The sequence below is a fragment of the Dermacentor silvarum genome, chromosome 4, assembly GCF_013339745.2.
Source record: "Dermacentor silvarum isolate Dsil-2018 chromosome 4, BIME_Dsil_1.4, whole genome shotgun sequence".
In the NCBI taxonomy this organism is placed as follows: domain Eukaryota; kingdom Metazoa; phylum Arthropoda; class Arachnida; order Ixodida; family Ixodidae; genus Dermacentor; species Dermacentor silvarum.
The window spans coordinates 33,612,596-33,630,517 of record NC_051157.2 but is presented as its reverse complement, the minus strand read 5'-3'; the positions used below and the strand labels follow the sequence as shown (position 1 = coordinate 33,630,517).

At 51.0% G+C, this 17,922-nt stretch overlaps 2 protein-coding genes across 3 annotated transcripts in view; one reads left to right on the top strand and one right to left on the bottom strand.

Annotated features, from left to right (window-relative positions):
- The window catches only part of LOC119449746 (peptidyl-prolyl cis-trans isomerase 7-like), a 403,577-nt gene that overhangs the window by 155,793 nt on the left and 229,862 nt on the right, over nucleotides 1-17,922 (top strand). The gene's annotated exons all lie outside the window — the stretch shown is intronic.
- Nucleotides 1-17,922, bottom strand: part of LOC119449747 (Krueppel-like factor 3) — a 128,548-nt gene that overhangs the window by 80,589 nt on the left and 30,037 nt on the right. Inside the window, exon 2 of one of the 2 annotated variants that reach the window (XM_037712996.2) lies at nucleotides 10,369-10,449. The exons of the other annotated variant lie outside the window; for it this stretch is intronic. Within the exon in view, the coding sequence (XP_037568924.1) occupies nucleotides 10,369-10,449 (81 nt within the window). The remainder of the gene's footprint in view (nucleotides 1-10,368; nucleotides 10,450-17,922) is intronic. 2 annotated transcript variants of the gene reach the window in all.

Genomic DNA, 17,922 nt, shown 5'->3' with positions numbered 1-17,922 from the left:
GCGCCGCACTAGATCCCCGGAATTCAAGATCATTCGCGGCGACAAAAGGTACTTGAACCGTGGCCACATGTGCGTCTCGGGCCCAGAAATTGATGCGTCCATTACTGCAGTTCCTGAAGTCGACAGACCTCAGTGAGCGACTGTACAGTATCGATGCGCGCATGCGGACTAAGCGATACCCTTTTCCCAAGCGTAGGATAGCAAACCAAGCGTGCGTAGGGTTGACCTCCCCGCATTTCCTTTCCCTTCTCTCTAGCCCCTAGAACCTTCGCGAATGTTTCAGCGCAGTTCAGCGCGCAGCGAATCACGAGAAACAGCGATCTTATTGGTGCAGACGTGGTTACTGAGGAAGCTAAGCTGGCTGGTGGTATATATTTCGCTAACTAAAAAAAAAAAAGTGATAAAGTACAGTAAAAGAAAGCTTTGGCAAACCTCCGAAAACACTTTGTATACATGCATCAAGAACAGCATCACGAAGCTGAGAGAAAATCCCTCAAGGGGGCTGTCAAGGAAATCCCAGTGTAAATCTTTAGCTGATACTGAATTCTTCAAAGAAACCATTTGAAGTCTGCAAAAGTCTGAGGAACGTTCAAAACTTCCAGAAGGCTCTTCGTTCATTTTCGACGAACGTGTACAGCCTTAGTCAAAAAAAAAAAAAAAAAAAAAAACGAAGCTACTGCGCGCAAGACCATATAGCTGAGTTGCTGAGTATATATATCCATATAGCTGACCATATCCTTTGCACCCAATTTACCCCATCTGTTTCTCTCACTTTCTTCTTGCTGACTGGTGGCTGACTCAATCAACCTCCACCGACGGCCATATACCACCGACGGCCAAACACCACCGACGGCCAAGAATCCCTGGCTGAGTCCCCATAGTTCGATCGCTCTACGGAACGCATCCAGCGAGGATGTGCCGTGTACTCCCGTGTTTTACACTATAGGATAAGCAAACGGCTCGCGTTTCTCTCGCGTACGCAGTATAAGGCACTTGGATCACAGCAAAACGCATGCACCGTTCAGGCTATTGCGTATATACGCAAGCTGCCTGCGACCCCTTTCTTGCCTTCTCCGAGCATTCCGTCGACATGTTCCAGCATCTCCCTTCCAAAATGGCTCCCCGACTGTCGGAAGACACCCGTCCCTCCGTTCCACGGGAACACCAGCGGAGGGGGGGAAACGCATGGTCATCGGTCCTGGTGCGCATTTCTGTTGGGCCGCCACGCCGGATGCGGCGGGGTCCGCGCGGGGTCAGAAAACGCGCCGCGAAAGAAAGAAGAAAAAAAAAAAAAAGAGGTCGTCGTCGTCCGGGGAGCGGTCGGATGCACGCAGGGCCCAGAAGGGGTGGTGGCGAGGTCCAACAAAAGGGCGCCCCCCGACACCGGGGGCCCCCATCTGGCGACCCCGAAGAATGGTCGCGTTCCAGCCTCGGCGCCGGCAGCCATGCACGTGCACAGGCACAAGGTGAGGCGGGAGGCCGTCAAGCTCCGTGCAAAACGAAAGGAAGGGGAGGCGACGTTCGGGAAGGTGAGGGGGAGGGAGGGGGGGGGGGGTTGTCGGGGGGTCTGTACCAGATGGGGCGCCGAGAGCCCCAGGGGCTACGTCGGGGCAAGGCACGCGCCTCTGTGGCCAGCGCGCGCACGCAGCCCTGTAAGTATGCCCGGCCGCCTGCTCAGTTTTTCACGAGGTTGAAGAATCACCCACCACCGCGCACAGGTTCGCCAGGTGCACAGGCGCTCGGTTATACGGCAAGCCCGCTGCTGCTGTTTTTAATAGCGAGAAAAAAATGGGATGTTGGGCCCCCTGAAGGAGCCCGCGATCGCAAAACTATATATAGACAGAAGCAAGAAAACCACAGGGTTCTTTAAACAAGCGAAAATGTACGGAGAGAAATAAGAACGAAAACCTCTCGAAAACAACTGGCCTGGGCTCGGGCAGGAACGATCGGGCACTGCACTGCGCGCGCGAGAATTTGAGAAATCACGACGTCGGCAAGGTGGCGATATTGTACGCGCAGGCTTCCGTGGACGGGGAAGCCAGCGCATGACCCTTTCACTGTTTCGTTGCCTAAGAAAACGCAGCCATGAAGGCACTCGGGAGCTTGCAGAGATCTGCCACGTCTGAGAGCAACTGTATAAGCCACTCTTCGATCACAAGAGTGTTAGACGGACTTGATAAACGCCCTTTGTCAGAGGAAAGGGTGCTGAGACACTGCATGGCTGAGACGGTCCTCAGCACAGAAGGCTTTGAAAGTGTTGTTACGCTTCTTGCGGAGAACTGGTCTTAGGGACAGACTTTGAAGTGCCGTATTCTCATTTTTTTTGTGCTATTCTTTACACTTTTTTTCTACATCTCTTTTCTACTATCTTTTATTTCCCTTGCTCCCTTTCCCCAGCACAGGGTAGCCAGCCGGTCAGAGAAATGGTTAACCTCCCTGTCTTTCTGCCTATGCCGCATTCCTTCCTTCCTTCCTTGAAAGGCGTTTGGAGGGGTGTGTGCTCGTTAATGAGCTGAGATAAAAAAGTTTTTATGCCTCAGTGTTGCGGCGCTTTCATTGCCGTATAAACTTTGTAGGGTAGCCAACCGGTCTGGCGAGACCTTTGTTAACCTCCCTGTCTTTTCTTCTTGTCTCTCACTCTCTCGTCAGCGACCGAGTTTTGAAGTTGTGTTTTTTCAGGTGAAAACAGGCATATAACGTTCCTGAGCGTCTCTAGTCGCACTAACAGCTTCGCTGTAATAGGCGGGAGGGCCGTTGGAGTTACAGATTAAGTGGGGAAAGGATTGAATCGAACATGGCGACAGCGTGGTGCGCGCTCAAAATTGAACGCCGTCCCGTTTTCATGTGTCACTGTGCTGTAAAGAAAAAGAAAGACTCAATCCTTGCCTCCTCATTGGCCAGTATCCGGGCGCCAGTCGTTAATGATCGCGATTGCAATGACATTGAGACAAACGCCACGGCAATGGCCGATCGCGAAGGTCACTTAAGTTAGTAAACTTGTGAGAATAAGGGCTCTTGCCTATACATACCGCTCCCAAATTTCTCGTAATGCATATTAAAAAAAAAACGCAGATATATAGCTCATTACTATTCCTATTCATCGCTGAAGCCACAGAGTGAGTCTTCCGCCTAGTCTTGGCAAAAGCCGCGATAAGTGTGTTAGTGCGCAATCCATTTCTGTTCTTGATTGTGAAGTGGCTTTTCATGACATAACTTATTTTACGGGACCTGCAGCGCGTGGTTGCATATATAGTGGCGTGTGTGAGCGCTCAGGGTTGGTTCTCATTTCAGGTTTGCGTTGCTTTAAAAAAATTATGGGGTTTTACGTGCCAAAACCAGTTATGATTATGAGGCACGCCGTAGTAGGGGACTCCGGAAATTTGGACCACCTGGGGTTCTTTAACGTGCACCTAAATCTAAGTACACGGGTGTTTTCGCATTTCGCCCCCATCGAAATGCGGCCGCCGTGGCCGGGATTCGATCCCGCGACCTCGTGCTCAGCAGCCCAACACCATAGCCACTGAGCAACCACGGCGGGTGTTTGCGTTGCTTTCGAAAAATCCCCGAGTTCTTAGTTCAGTGCGGCCATCGTATAGTTTACTTATCTTATACCATCTTATACGTATTTACTTTACTTATCTTACTGCCAGTTTACTTATCTTATCTGCCATCTTATACGCATTACTTTTCCGGCTTTGTCAACCAATTCGCCCGAATCATCAAGAGGTTGCTCTAAAATTTCCAAACACGTCGGGAATGGCATAGCGCGGAGGCGGTAGTGCATACTAATAGTAGTCGCGAATCGGGTCTACTGAAAGCGCCGGAGACAGGAGATTTGCGCCCCTGCGGGTTAGATGCCATTGCTTCAAATAGGGAGTTCGGTGCTATGTCGCTTCCCGATTTCGAAAATTCTCGAAATAAGCAGCGGTGACGTAGACTTCCTCGGTATTTCGCGGTACTTGGCAGCAGCGACGGCTCTAAAGGAGATCAGTGGCGCAGCCGTCGCTGACCCACACCACGACGCAATATTTACAAATTAACAAATGTTACTTTGCAAGAGATTGTTCTTTGAAGCGGAGAACAGCGCAGAAGAAAAGTTCCAACGTAGTCACCCGTTTCTTTTTTTGTTTTTTTTTGTCTTTTGCCTGTGTCAACATGCAGATTGTCCCAAGCCGTGGGTGTGAAGCCGAATAGAAGAAACAAGTAGCGCTTTAGAACAGGGGATGCAGCAGGCGACACACACAGGCGCTGTCGTCCATATACGTCCTCTGCTGTGTCATCCGCTGCGTTTCCTGTTCTAAAACGCTGCTCTTCTATCCCCTCAATCATGCGCCAACCGGTGAATTTGAGCAGTTCGCTGCCGAATGTATGCAGTGCAGGGCGCCAGAGTATGCACACTGCACGTCTCTATTATCGACGTAAACCTACGTGCGCTACGTTCATCTCTACATAGAGGTGAGTATATCGAATGGAAGTGGAGGAGTGTTCCGAATACGTGTGTCAACGGCTATCAGTCTGGTTGCTCGAAGGCCTCGAGCTGTTGGGCCCAGTACCAACTACGGGAGTTTCAGAATTCCCCAACGTCACGGAAAACGAGTAGAAGGGAGACTTCAGGGGTTCGCAGCCGTATATACAAGAGCTTGCGGTGTAAAGGGCCCGGTTAACCATGACCTACAGCACTTCGCCTCCCCCTCCAACATCGGAGAACGCGGGTTATAATGTAGCGGGGTTTCGGTTGGGGACGAACCGGCATGTGGCCGCGCCCGGCCACCACATCTCGATGGGCGAAGTTGTAAAGCAGGCTTCCCAGCATACCGCCGCTTCCCAGAAATGCGCCTTTCAGCAGCGGGTCCGACCGGTAACCAGAGCGGAGGCAACCAGCCAACCCTCGACGAACGAGCAGAACGCGACTTCGGTGAAGGACGAAGCGGAGCGATCCGGCTGCTCTGACCTTACCTTACATATATATAAATACACGCACACGCGTGAACCGTGCAGTTGTTTGTCAACGGCTGTTCGAGATCCCCCCCCCCCCCCTCCCTCCCCCTGGAGTCGCGTTCGTGCACGTGTTGCTCGCGCGACCGCCCGGCTCTTCGAACAGGCGCGTGCGCGGCAGTTCGGGGGAGCCAGGTGGCGCGGCACGGCGCGAGGTCGCCGCGCCGTGCATCATGCACCCCGCAATCGGGTCAACCTTTGTGCGCGCGCTCGCGCGCGACAGCTGCGGGCGGGTGCCGCCCCCCACCTCTTCTTCGAGCCCCGGCTCGACCCACGGTGGGGGCCGCAAAAAGCCTCCGAGGCGGCAGCAAACAACAACGACTACGCGCTCTGCCAGGAGGAGCCGTCCGGCGGAAATGGAATCTCGGTTAAGGCCACGGACTCACGTGCGCGCGTGCTTGTGTGTGTGTGTGGAAAGAGAATATTTACGTGCGCGCGCCCGAACCCCGGTTCGGATTTTTTTTTTTTTTTTTATGTCGCATTGTTATTTATGAGGGCCAGCCGAAAAGCTGCCGGTGAGACGCGCGCACGACGGCGCGCCCGTATACATAGTGCATAGCTATAAGCTTTTCGTCGATCTTTCGACCCTGGAGGATGCATGGCACGCGTCCGACTTGAGAGTGTTTGTCGAGGTGAAGGGGCGCGGGTACGGCACGCGAGGTTTTTTCGATCGCGATCTAGCATAATAAATCTGATGAGCTTATGTTCGGCAAAAAACTAGCTGCAAGTTTCAGTTTTGTAGGGCCGTAAAATCTTCGGCGATATTTTTCTAATATATAAAAAAAAAGCCGTACAAATCCTTGGCATCCTCTATTCCCCCATCTTATCCGTCCTTACTACAGATATCGACAGCATTTGAAAGCTCGGAACTGGGTCTGAGATGTCCGTCTCTCCGTTCTTTTAGCTGGAAATGAGTTCAGAGCCGGAAAAATCATCGATGTCTGCTGATTGCTTATTATTTTTTCACCCTAACACCACATAAAAATTCTATATCCCAGATAAACCACTCAAGGAAGATGCGCTGCGCGCAAGGCTGTCCATGTACGTGGCCTCGTGCGTTTAACTGCAGCGGCGGACACCGCATAGACCAACTGCTCATCGACCTCGAGTCCTCAAAAGAAAAAAAAAAGCTCCAGAGATTGGTTCAAAAATCAGTTAAAATACTTCTCTCTCTCTCTCTCTCTATATATATATATATATATATATATATATATATATATATATATATATATACAGGCTCCACGCTTTCGCAGATTTCGCAGCGACAAACCTCCACGGTTGAAACCACTTTCAAGGTATCGCGAGTTGTTCACACGCCACGATAGTGCGCAATGGGCCACTGCTGCTGCTTCCCTGGCGAATTCTCCTTTGGCTTCTTTGCGTTTCATGAGTCCAGCAGCCAGAGCGCGCCGAGGTGACTCACGGCGCATTCAGCAAATCAATTGATGTGCGAGTTTACAAACTGCACGGCCAGCTAACGCGGCTGTCCTTGCGGGCGGATGAGACAGCAAGCATATATCACTGCGCCACCACGACTGTCGCAGCTTACGTATACCGCCTCTTCACACGACCAAGAGACTCGAGAGCACGCGGGATAAGCTCAGATCCTGCCGGAAATTCGAAGGACAATGTGGGAACTTCGGCCACTGAACAGCCTGCTATCCCAAAAGCATAGCGTAAAAAAAAAGAAAAGAAAATGAGTATACTGTGTGTGAAAGGTTCTGGCCGGTCTTTTTTTTTTTTTTTTTTCTATTTTTAATCTACATTGAAAGGCGAGTGTGGCCTGGTTTTGCTGTTTCTGTTAACCGATTTTGGTGCATTATCAAGATAAAAGCTCTAAGAACGGAAGCGACAAATAAAACCAGCAACAGTTTCATCTTTTTAAGAATCAAAGCTTATACTGCAACGATGCTGGAGACGATGCTCATACGCAACAGGAAACCTGATGAGCGCGAACTCCCTGTAGATGTCTTCAATTCAAGTATAACTATATAAATTAGTGGATTGAAGGCATATAAATATATCAAGCCAGTGCACTCCAAAGTCATGACCTGCCGCGCTTACCGACAACCTTGAGGAGAAATGTTTATAATCAGTACATATTCTACAAGTATACAGCGTGAATCACGCTTGCCTAGAGAGATCGCAGCGGCCGGCTGCAGACTGTGACAGCGTCGCTGCTGAGTTCGAGATCTGTTGGCTGTACGAGTGGATGGAGTACGCATTCGGTATGGCTATCCGTGGCCTTACTGCGGCGTGGGCCTGTATTTTCTCCTCGCGAGCGATGGCGACCGAATCGACCACTTGACCACTCTACAGACAAGCCTGATTCCCGCTGTACTAAAAACTACGTTTAGAAGTGCTTCCACTGGGGCTGTTTTGTATGACATGACTGCATGGTGTCCGTGTGCGTTGCTAAGGTGGCACACGTACACTGGGACACCCGCACGGGGACACCAACCAACACGTAAAGACGAAACGGACGCCGCCACTGCGCACTAGCGACAGCTTATTGATTCGCGTGTATACACGTGGACAAAAGTGCAGCTATGAAATATTTCGTAATACAGTAATCGGGCATGAAACCACACATGACAGCATACGTGACACAGGGAAGATATGTTGCCATATAAAGAGACGGCGCGAGTTGTCAACCCGCGAAATGCTGTTCATTAAACTTTGACATCTCTTCGTCTAAAGCTACAGACGGTGCACTGACACACGTGCAACCAAGGTTTTCAGTCACGACACATGCTTCGATTATTTCTCTCTTTTCCTTCTTTCCTTTCCACCATAAGCTGATTTCTGTGTCCCATCAAACATCGGGCGAGACACTGGCATTTTGAACACTGCGAAGCTAAATTGCCCGATGTCGGTGTCTTGCCTATTGCACTCTCACGCTGTCGAAGTCTCCTATTTAGACGCATTGACCCGTTTGACCTAGGAATGATTTAGCGCTGGCAAGTGCAGGAAGTTGAAGCGCAGGGTCCGCGTCCGTTCCGTGTTTTACGTGTGCCGCCTAAGCATGCAGCGTCACCATACACCCCCTACAGTCATGTGCTAACTTGGAAGACGACAAAGAGGCTTGAGAGGAAGATAACGGCCTACACTGGCGACTTTATATACCGGTAATTTCACCGCAGGGCAAATACGAGCCAATTACTTTCCCTGCAAGGCTTGGGAAAAAGGTGTCGCTCGAAATTCTTCGAAGATCGCGAATTAAGAAAAAAAGGCGACATCGACCGGGGGCTGCGTGCGATGAGAATAGTTAAGCCGCGGATAACGACTTCAGCGGCGACGTGAGAACGGGGTCGTCGTCGTTTATCGTCGCTAATCCGATACCGCGGGAACGACGCCTCAAGCGGCAGCGTCCTCTGTGGGGAGGAACTGGGCGCCGAAGAAAAGGTGTGCGCCTGTGGCTGCGTCTGTGCCACGAACAAAAGGCGTATAATTAAGCGTCTGCTCCATAGCCTAGGGAAGTGGCGGCGAGGTGAGAAGTCTTTAAATACGCGATGTGTGACGCTCTCGCGACGCACTCTCACTGAGCTTACGAGGTACTGTAAATACACGCGTGCAATCTCAACCGTTAATATCCATCCTTGGGGACTGTCGTCAACGATTTCTTGTGGAACCCGGCGTAGCTACCAAGACCCTGGGTCACGGCAGGCCGCGCAAAGACCGATGGAATGCGCAACGACAGACGTACCGCGTTGAGAGGTTACATGTATACGTGTAGCGTTGACGGGGGCGCAGCATTGAGATGGATTAGAGAGAAAACGTGAGTCTGCACTGCACGGAATTGGTGATACGAAGTACATTTGAGACTAATAGCTAGGACGACATGTGGAGCTGACGCCGGGACATGTAATGCGTGCAGCGGTGGTGCATTAGACTAAAGGAATAGGTGCGAACGCAAGTGGAAGCTCCGTAGAAAGCGGTGGACATTTATGTGGTGAGCTTACGAGATCTGCTGGGATATAGCAGAGTCGGCTCACGCGAGATAGTGACAACTGGAGATAGATGAGAGAGGGCCTGGTCCTGCAATTGACGCAAAAGGGCTGGTGTGTAACGGATGAAACACATCGGCAGTCCTTCTGAGTAAATTGCACATTCGCGTGACACCATATCTTCCACAGTGCTGATAAGTGTAAGTGGAACGTGAATGCATTTCGCCACATGCTTTTGAAGACTAATTTCTCGAAACTGGCACTAAGTGCGCGATTGCTGCTAAATAGGTGTGACTTCATTCTGACTGCTCGGCTTCAATGCCGCTACTACGGACATATATGCTCTAAAGTGACTCATTACAAAGTTAATTACTATTTTTTGTTAATTATCTAACACACAGCTCTGAAGTGAGTCTTGCAAGCAGCGTCGGGCTTCAAGGGGCTTCAAGAAATCCAGGTGGTGTGACTGGATTGCGAGGAGATCGTAAACAAGCTTGTTTTCATTAAAACAGACAATCCTGTATATTGATACGAATTTAAAGGAGAGACTGGCGCGTTTAGTTACCGCCGTTAGCTCCTCATCGCAAGTCACACAAACAAGTAGAAAAAGAAAGAAAGAAAAGCACTGATACACCATGAAATCAGTTTGAGAGCACGTTTATGCGAAGTTCCACGCACGTGTAAAGGAAGGCACGGAAGAGAATACAAGAACACGCACAGAAGGCGTCTCCGCAACAAACAAGAAATCGCCTTACTCACTTCTGGCTGAAGCTGCAAACGCGGTATATCCCAGTGTATCTCTCAAAATTGTGCACCAAGCCCGCGCGCCGGTTTCTGAATCGTGCGCATACCTCACGGAGCGTTCTGCGAACAGACATGGCCGAGAAGCCGTGACGCGAGCTGTTCAGCTACACCGGTGAATTTTATATCGTGTTTTCCCGGCTCCACGGTGGAGGTCAGCTAGGAGTTCGTACGGCTGCGACGGTGAATGCTTACGGCGTCGTCAATATCAACTGTCAATCAAAGAGCAGCCAGCAACGCAGCCTGCGTAGGAGCACAAGAAAAGGCCGTAAGGCCAGGGCGTTCGTAACGCGCGGGCGGCGTCGTTTATGATATCATCGCAAGAAGAGCGAGCAAAGAATACACCTGCTGAGTGCACTCAGACATATCGATACGTATACAGGACCGCCTACAAGTCTCATAACATTAACCAATGGGGCTAACTAATAAGCGTCCCAGCAGCATACCTCTAAGATATATCGGGAAGCTACTACTTTGACAATTATCTTCCAGTATAGTTTCTCATCACTTTTCCATTATTATTAACAGTTTCGTGCCAGCAGGCCGATCGCAGCAGCGTGTATACCGACTATGGCTCGCACGCGGGCAAAGCGTGTATAATACATATGCGGGTCGTGAGACTGACCTCCTTGGAGCTCATGGCGAACGCTGACTCGGGCGCCAGGCCGGGGGTCCCTGCTCGACCAGGCAGCGTGGGGGAGTCCCGCTGCAAAGACCCCGCCACAGAGTCACACACACAAACGCAGTGTACAGCTGCATGCTCCGACGGACAGACAAGTCAGGCCCCAAGGCACTAGTAACACAGAGTACGAAGGCTACCTGTCACACCCGTAGAACGCACTGAACACCTTCGTTGTTCAACATTACACTGCGGTCAGTTTTAGCATGTAACTGTACTGCTTAGCGTTGCCGCTACACCTGCAAGACCACCAGGCAGCTTTAGCGCGTGCTAGGGCGTCTGCACCGACTAAGTACTGTGGACGCTCAAGCTTTTCCACCACAGCGCTGGAACACGAGCGCTCGCGTTTCAGCGCGGCCGAGGCTATCCTATACTGGCAGCAGCGTATACATGCAACGCTGTTTGCAACGCTGTAGGCTCTCTAGACAGCAGCGCACGATCACATAGCCTAGCGAGCGAAGGAACCATATCTCGTAGGATACATTGCTAAAGCTTTATACGTTGCGCGTTCAAGATGCCCTCTGGCCAGTGTTCATCTAGAGGATCCGTGTATGTACAGCTGCGCATGTCGTATTCGTTCGAATGTTGCCGCGGATCGCACACCGCTTCGCTTATTAGGTTCAAGCAAACCATTAAACGGGCGCGCGTCTATCACTGTTTAGAATTGCATCTCGCTTCTGTTGCAGCATTGCTTATATAAAGACAGCGGCTGGCGTCGGCGGCATAGTCAGCAGATCTTGTAGGAACTTCAAAAGGCGCAGAACCGCAGCTGAAGATCTAACGTTGGGCTAGTTGCTTGTGGTACACATTGAATCATTGCAGCTCGATTATATATGTGAAGTAAGGCTCTTGGACACAAGGAAAGGACGAATACCAGTGTCGTATTCATCCTTTTATTGCGATAGCAATTATATGGACACTCGATCCAAGCGGATTTCTGCCATCGCCGTCGCCGTGAGGTTCGGTATAAAGTCCAACGGCGATGAAATCGTCGCCGTGCGCCGTATGCTGTATGTGCGAGTGAACGCGCGCGAGGAACGCGCGCTCTCACAGGGAGCGAACGCGCACGGCGGAGAGCGAACGCGACTTCTTCCGTCGCGCGAAAGGCCGTGGGGGGACGGGAGAGAGGGGAGGCGACGTTTAGCTGCGGCACCAATGTTTATTTATATAAAACCGTTGGGAGGCGAGAATGTGGTAAAGACTTCCGACGCTGCTCGACGAGTGTCCCGTTCTGATCGCGTCGAAAACCTCCGAGCCGCCCCCAGAGGCACCGGCAACAGTCACCAACGCCGCGCGCGTAACGCGGGCAAAACGCCGACGGCGTCGACAATTCTGCGCGTTGCTGGTGATGCTACATGTCCAAGTTTATAAAGCTGATAAAACTACTATCCTTACTACTAATCTACTAATTTGCTATCGCAATTGATGCTTCGCCTTTCGGGTAAAACTTCGACATTTTATTATTTTTGTGTCCGAGCGTCTTACTTCACAGTAGCGCGCTGCAATCATTCAACACCAGCTGGCCAGTGCGCTCAGTGCACGCGCTAAGGCTGGCAGGTGGCCACAATGGTAACGACTAGCACTACGCTAAAACTTTCTTTTAACATTCTTTTCTGTCTCACCGAAAATTTCAATTATGTATAGAGATGCCTTTCACGAGACGTCAGTGAGGCAGCATATGTGACCGGGCTATGTACCCGAACATGGCGATCACGATGGCGTCGGTGCGCCATATTCACTGCCGCGGGTAACCTGCGTTCATTGTGATATAGAGACGCCGCCGGAACGACGCCGGTGTCTGTGGCAGCACCCGCGCGCGATGTTGTCGGCTCCGTCAGAACCCGCTCCGTCATGCCCTCACGTTTTAGGGGCGAAGCTCCTTATAGCGGCACCCGTTCGTCCCCGTCGTCGTAGTAGTAGTGTGTAACCAGTCTGAGAAAAATGAGAAAAAAAATTCCGGAGTTGTGTCCGTAGCGCGGAATCGAACCAGGGACCCCTCGCTTCCGAGCGCGCGGCGTTAGCCCACTACGCCACGAAGCGGACATGGACACACGCACCACGATGGCAATAAATACCCAACATTAACGAAAGGCCGCGTTTCTAGCGCGTTTCTAACGCGTTTGTGCTAGCGCGTTACGGCCCGTGTAAGAAGCTGGTGTAAGACGCTGTGGCCTCTCCGCCTTACCTTCAACGCGTTTCGAACGCGCTGCCCAAAGCGGTGGCAAGTCAAGTTCAAGTCGAGGAGCGTTTATGGATACGGGGGGTATACTCTCTCAGCAGTCATGTGATGGCGTCGGCAAACGCGGTGCACGTTCCGGCATGTGTAAATGGCTGCGTAAGACGCTGTGGCCGCTCCCCCTTACTAGAGAGTACTGCACGTTTCTAACGCGTTTGTGCTAGCGTCCCCTTAAGCGGGAGATCCGATGATTCCCTCCGGAGCTTCGCCCACTCATCATCATTCACCCCGTGGATATGCTGTGACTTTTCTTGCTGTTCACGCAGCTTCTCAACGTTTTAGTGCTGCAACATGGCGTCTACGATAAAGTCAACTCAATTCATATTTACTCCTGACCACTTCCCTACCCCTTACGGCCACAGGGACGCACCTACTACTCACAACGAGGTTACGAAATTCTTCTACATGCCTAGAAGGGTCTTTCCACCCCCTCACCCCAAGTTGAATAGGGCGCAAGCCGTTTCTCTTAGACTCTTACAGACCGGCATATATCCCTGTCTGGTCGTTCTACACGAAGTTTACCCCGACGTATATCGCGACGGCGCCTGCCCGTCCTGCGGGCAGACCTCCACTCTAGCACACATGCCCTGGGAGTGCGGGTCGAGATACCCCAAGTTCAGCAAGGATGAGTGGGACTCGCTTCTGCGTAGCCCCGCTCTAGACAAGCAAATCCTGGCTGTCCGGCTGCATGCCCGCGACCGGGCCGGTGGGCTAGACCTGCCGGTCCCGACGTGGGACTATCCGGGTGCGCGACGAGTGCGCATCCTCACCGGACCTCCACTAAAGTTATTTCACTCACTCAAGTGACTTAATGGACTCAGCTTCTCACCGAACTGGTACACCAACATGGCGGCCGCGATGATGTCAGTGAGTGAGCGAAATAAGTTTATTTCGGTCCAGAGAAGACCCAGGGGAGACCCCGCGTCACCCGGCTAGTGCAGCATATTCACTGCCGCGGGTAACCTTACACTGTGATAGAGACGAAGCCGGATCGAAGCCGTGAGATCCAGGCGTCTGTGCCAGGATCACGGCAGAACCCCTGCGCGATGTGTATAGTTGCCTCGCACGCGGGCTTTCGTGCTGCTCGCGTTTCTTGGTTGCGCAGGTTGTCACCGTGGTGGTGCGCCAACATGGCGGCAAAATATTACAGAATTTGTTTTTCCAGACTTGACACAACTTTCAACAGAATTAGCGTGAACGTATAGACACAACGTCATGAAAAACGTGCACGTCAGGGGCACTACACCGAATGTACATTTCTTGAGATGGCACGAAGCCTGATTGTACTACTTCGGTAATGTCTGACAAAATATGCTACTACAGAGGAACATCATTACTTTCCTCAGCCCGCTAACCTTCTATTTTAAAGATACAACAAAAAGAAGTACACCGAAAACGTCCCCGAGGCAGCGAGTGCGTTGATTAAATGCCGATAAAGAATGAATTGTGTGACAGCAAAAGGCTGCCGATAAGCGCCTGCCAAGTATGATGAAGCACCGGTACTTAGAAGTAATAGATAGTTATATCTATGCCGCATTACCGTGCGGGAAATGGGAGCAGGTAGGAAACATAGGACATAACGTCGTGCGGCTGATACGGAAACATGAGACAGCTAAATTCGAGACGGCTAAAGGGTTATAACGTATCCTCCTGGAAACACAAGGCGTTGCAGGCACGCAGGCCTTTTTTTCTGCAGATTCTCAAAGAGAGCGGCCCTTTAATCACGGTACATACTATAACTTATGCACGACCACAGAAAGTGTTCGATGTCTCCTGTTATGAGGTACAAAGCCGAGAATGGATACAATCCGTCCTATAAGACCCCGCTGGCGTGTACACAGATCCCGTCCCTTGATGCAGTATAGTGAGGCTTCGAGCGCCTGGTTACGCAGAGCTATATAATGCGGCGGAACCCAAAGTCACCGAAAGTGGGCACTCATGTTTGCTTTCCTAGCTTGATTACTCTTTGGAACTGCTGACTATTGGAAAATCTGAGAGTGCGCCGCATATGCAATGACATCAACCATGGAACAACCGAACAGTCATGAGTTTAAATCCCCACCGGAAGCAAGAATTGTGTTTGTAGACCAATATTTCTTATATAACTGGGGACAAAGCTACGCGACCGGCCGTGAGTTAATCGCATACAATGTCTATCGCTATTTAAACAGCAAGACAACCCTGGCACAGCGAGCAGCGAAGAATATATATACGAGTCGGGTGGGACGTTCCGAAACCTCGTGGGAGCAGCCCAGCCCAGTCCACCCAGTCGTCTCTTCCTCGCCCGTCCTCGTTGTTCAATCAAGCATGCGCACAGAGAGAATCGCCACAGTTCCCACTCTTTCAACGATAGCATCTGACGATTTCCAAGCAAACGCACATGCTTGCAAAACGAACGATAGATATATGGACGGATTTACGAACTCGGCGGAAGTGACATCCCGATAGTGCGTAATTGTGAAGCGATCAATTATCTGCGCGGACGAAGACTATGGGGGTATACTTCGCGATCACCATCGGGTGGCGGGCTTCGCTGTCTCTCCGCGCCAGCGCAGAAGACCAACGACGACCGGACGAGCACGTGACGGGCAGACAGTCAGCCCAGTGTGGAAAGTGACAACGCTCGCTCATCAATCCAAGCCGAGTGGCTAATTTAGAGCTGCCGTGCCGAATCGTGGGAGCGAAATCGCAACATGATGGCGGCGTTGCTAAGGAAGAGGCTGGCACGCAAACACACAGATCGTGTCGCGCAAATGAGGCGATTCCCATCGTTCTTGGGGAGACGAGACTACATGCCTTTGAGAATTTACGTGCGCTTGTGCTCCTGGACAACATCCGCAGCAGCAGCAGCAGCAGCGCGCGCGCGTGTGCGCGTGTGTGTGTTACAGGTCTCCATGTGGCGCAGATCACTTGCGCTGCATTCAAGCGTATACACAGCCGCGATTTTGCAAGCAACGGCAACCGCGGAACTGCAGCGACACCTTGCGTAACTGACTATGTTATTTGAGTGCCCTTCGCCAACGCTCATCTGCATACTTGTGTAACGGTAGGGGCACCGATCACTAGAACTAGTGCGGTCGTATGATTTATTCGCAGAGCTTCAGCGCCGCGCCTATACACAGACGTTCGGAGTACATCAGAAAACGTGCATTCTCGTTTTCTTATCTTGAATGAGTTCGCCGGCAATGAGGAAGTATAGCATTCGTAAGAAGCGAATGCTCAGCCGACAGCTGTATCATTAATTCAGACCGTGTAAAACCACGACTCTAAAAGCACGCTTCGTGCCTTATAGCTAGCATGCTGCATGATATATACCGCTCTGCATTATGAGTGACGAGTCGTCATTTAAATGTTTTGTATTCACAGGTCCATCCCTGCGAGTAACCATGCAGACGTACGAAGCCGTGGTCCCAAGATGTGGTTCCGTGAAAATAGGATTCAGTATAGCCTGACCAAGGGCGGTACGAAAAGAAAGCCTTCGCTCGCAAAGCAAGAGCCAGATGTATGAAAGGTGGTGCTATATAAATTTGGTTCTTTCGCAGTCACAAGACGTTGTAATTAGCACTATCATCCGTTCGGAACAAAATTTATGAAAAGGCTAGTGGGCTGTCATGACGAATCATCAGTGTCACGCCAGTCGGCGCCGTATTAAGTTAACTGATGACGCTAGTTTTCAAATCTATTTTCTTTCTATTTATTTACGTGAACAAGCACGCAGGCTGAGATGTTGCCTGTTCTAAATGGGCACCTCTTGGTCTTTCTAACAAACAAAAATATGTTTCAAACACTCACACAAAATTTAAGGAGTGTCATCGCAGCTAATATCTAGAGCTATAATCATATCCAGCTACCAGCGAAAGCAACATCGTATAAAGATAAACACAGATATTATAGTCAGTACATAGATACAGACAAATACATTACATGAACACATACAGTAGACATGTATACAGTGCAGATAATTATAGATGGTTGCAGGTGCTGCTACGACAGTTTGAGTGAAGACAGCGATAGATGTTTTTTTTTTTCTTTTTTTTTTTTTTTAAATTCGGACGGACGTTCGCTATCGAAGAGCCGACCTGGCGTGGCGCCCCACGCGGCAGCGCTGGTCCGACGCCTCCCAGATAACGCAAGGCCGGTGCACTTCGATCTGTGACGTCATGCTACCTTCCCCGAATGCCATAGAATCTAATGGGGACGCTCCCGAGTAAGCCGCGGTGATTTCGACGTCACCGCTTTCGTCCTTTCGTCACGCAGGGCTCGGCAATGGAAAGTTCGGTTCTTCAAATGTCGCGTGTTCAGCTGTTCCAGTAAGCGAAACTTATATACCGGTTTTACCGTTTTGTTCTTGTCCGTGAGTTAGTTTCCCGCCTAGTCGAACCGTCGTTTCCTGCGGCTGTGGCACACCTGCATTGCGCAGTCCAGTGCAGGCATGACGGCGAGACGCGCTGGATGTGCGTGAACACCGCGACTAATAACGTGTGCCTCGATTTTGTCGTGCTTAGCTCTCTGAAGCCGAGCTGAGCAGATCCCAGGAGGCGGTGCGATATCATATATATATATATATATATATATATATATATATATATATATATATATATATATATAGCGTATCAAAGCACTGTAGCTTCCACGAGGAAAGGAGTGGTTCTGGGCCAACCACGCGACTGTGGCCCAATGGTTAGTGCAGATCGCGCGCTGCTGCGCCTGAGGGACCCTGGTTCAAACCTCACCATCGAACAAGTGATTTCTCATTGAGCGACAGCCGGCGCTAAGCTCGTTATGAGGTCAGTGTGACGCAACCACGGCGACGCACCAATACTCTCTCTCTCTCTCTTCCTCCTCTCGTTACACTCTCTCGACGAGAAACCAGGCACCAGCACCGACCCGCGCTAAAACACTTAAACAGAGAAGAAAACCAGTAAAGCGTTCGATCGTGGTGAAACAAGCGTCCTTATCGAATGGGTTAGCATTGCGGCTAGCGCGGTCGGTATGGTGCGTAGCTGCGCAGCGGGCTCTTTTCCACAACACAGCCGCAGGGAGGGGGGTGTCGAGGCGAAGGGGCGGCGCCGCGGTGCGCCCTGCATGGTGTCGCTTCGATTTTCCTCCCGGAAAAAGAAGAAGGCGTTGCGCAAAGAAGAGCCTCGGGCGGCGCGACGTCTCTCTTTTATACGGCTTGCCGACGGGACGCGCGATCGAAAGAAAAAAAAATTAATTTTAATGACCTTGCAGCAACGCGCCCGCGACTCGGGCGTCGCGCAGCT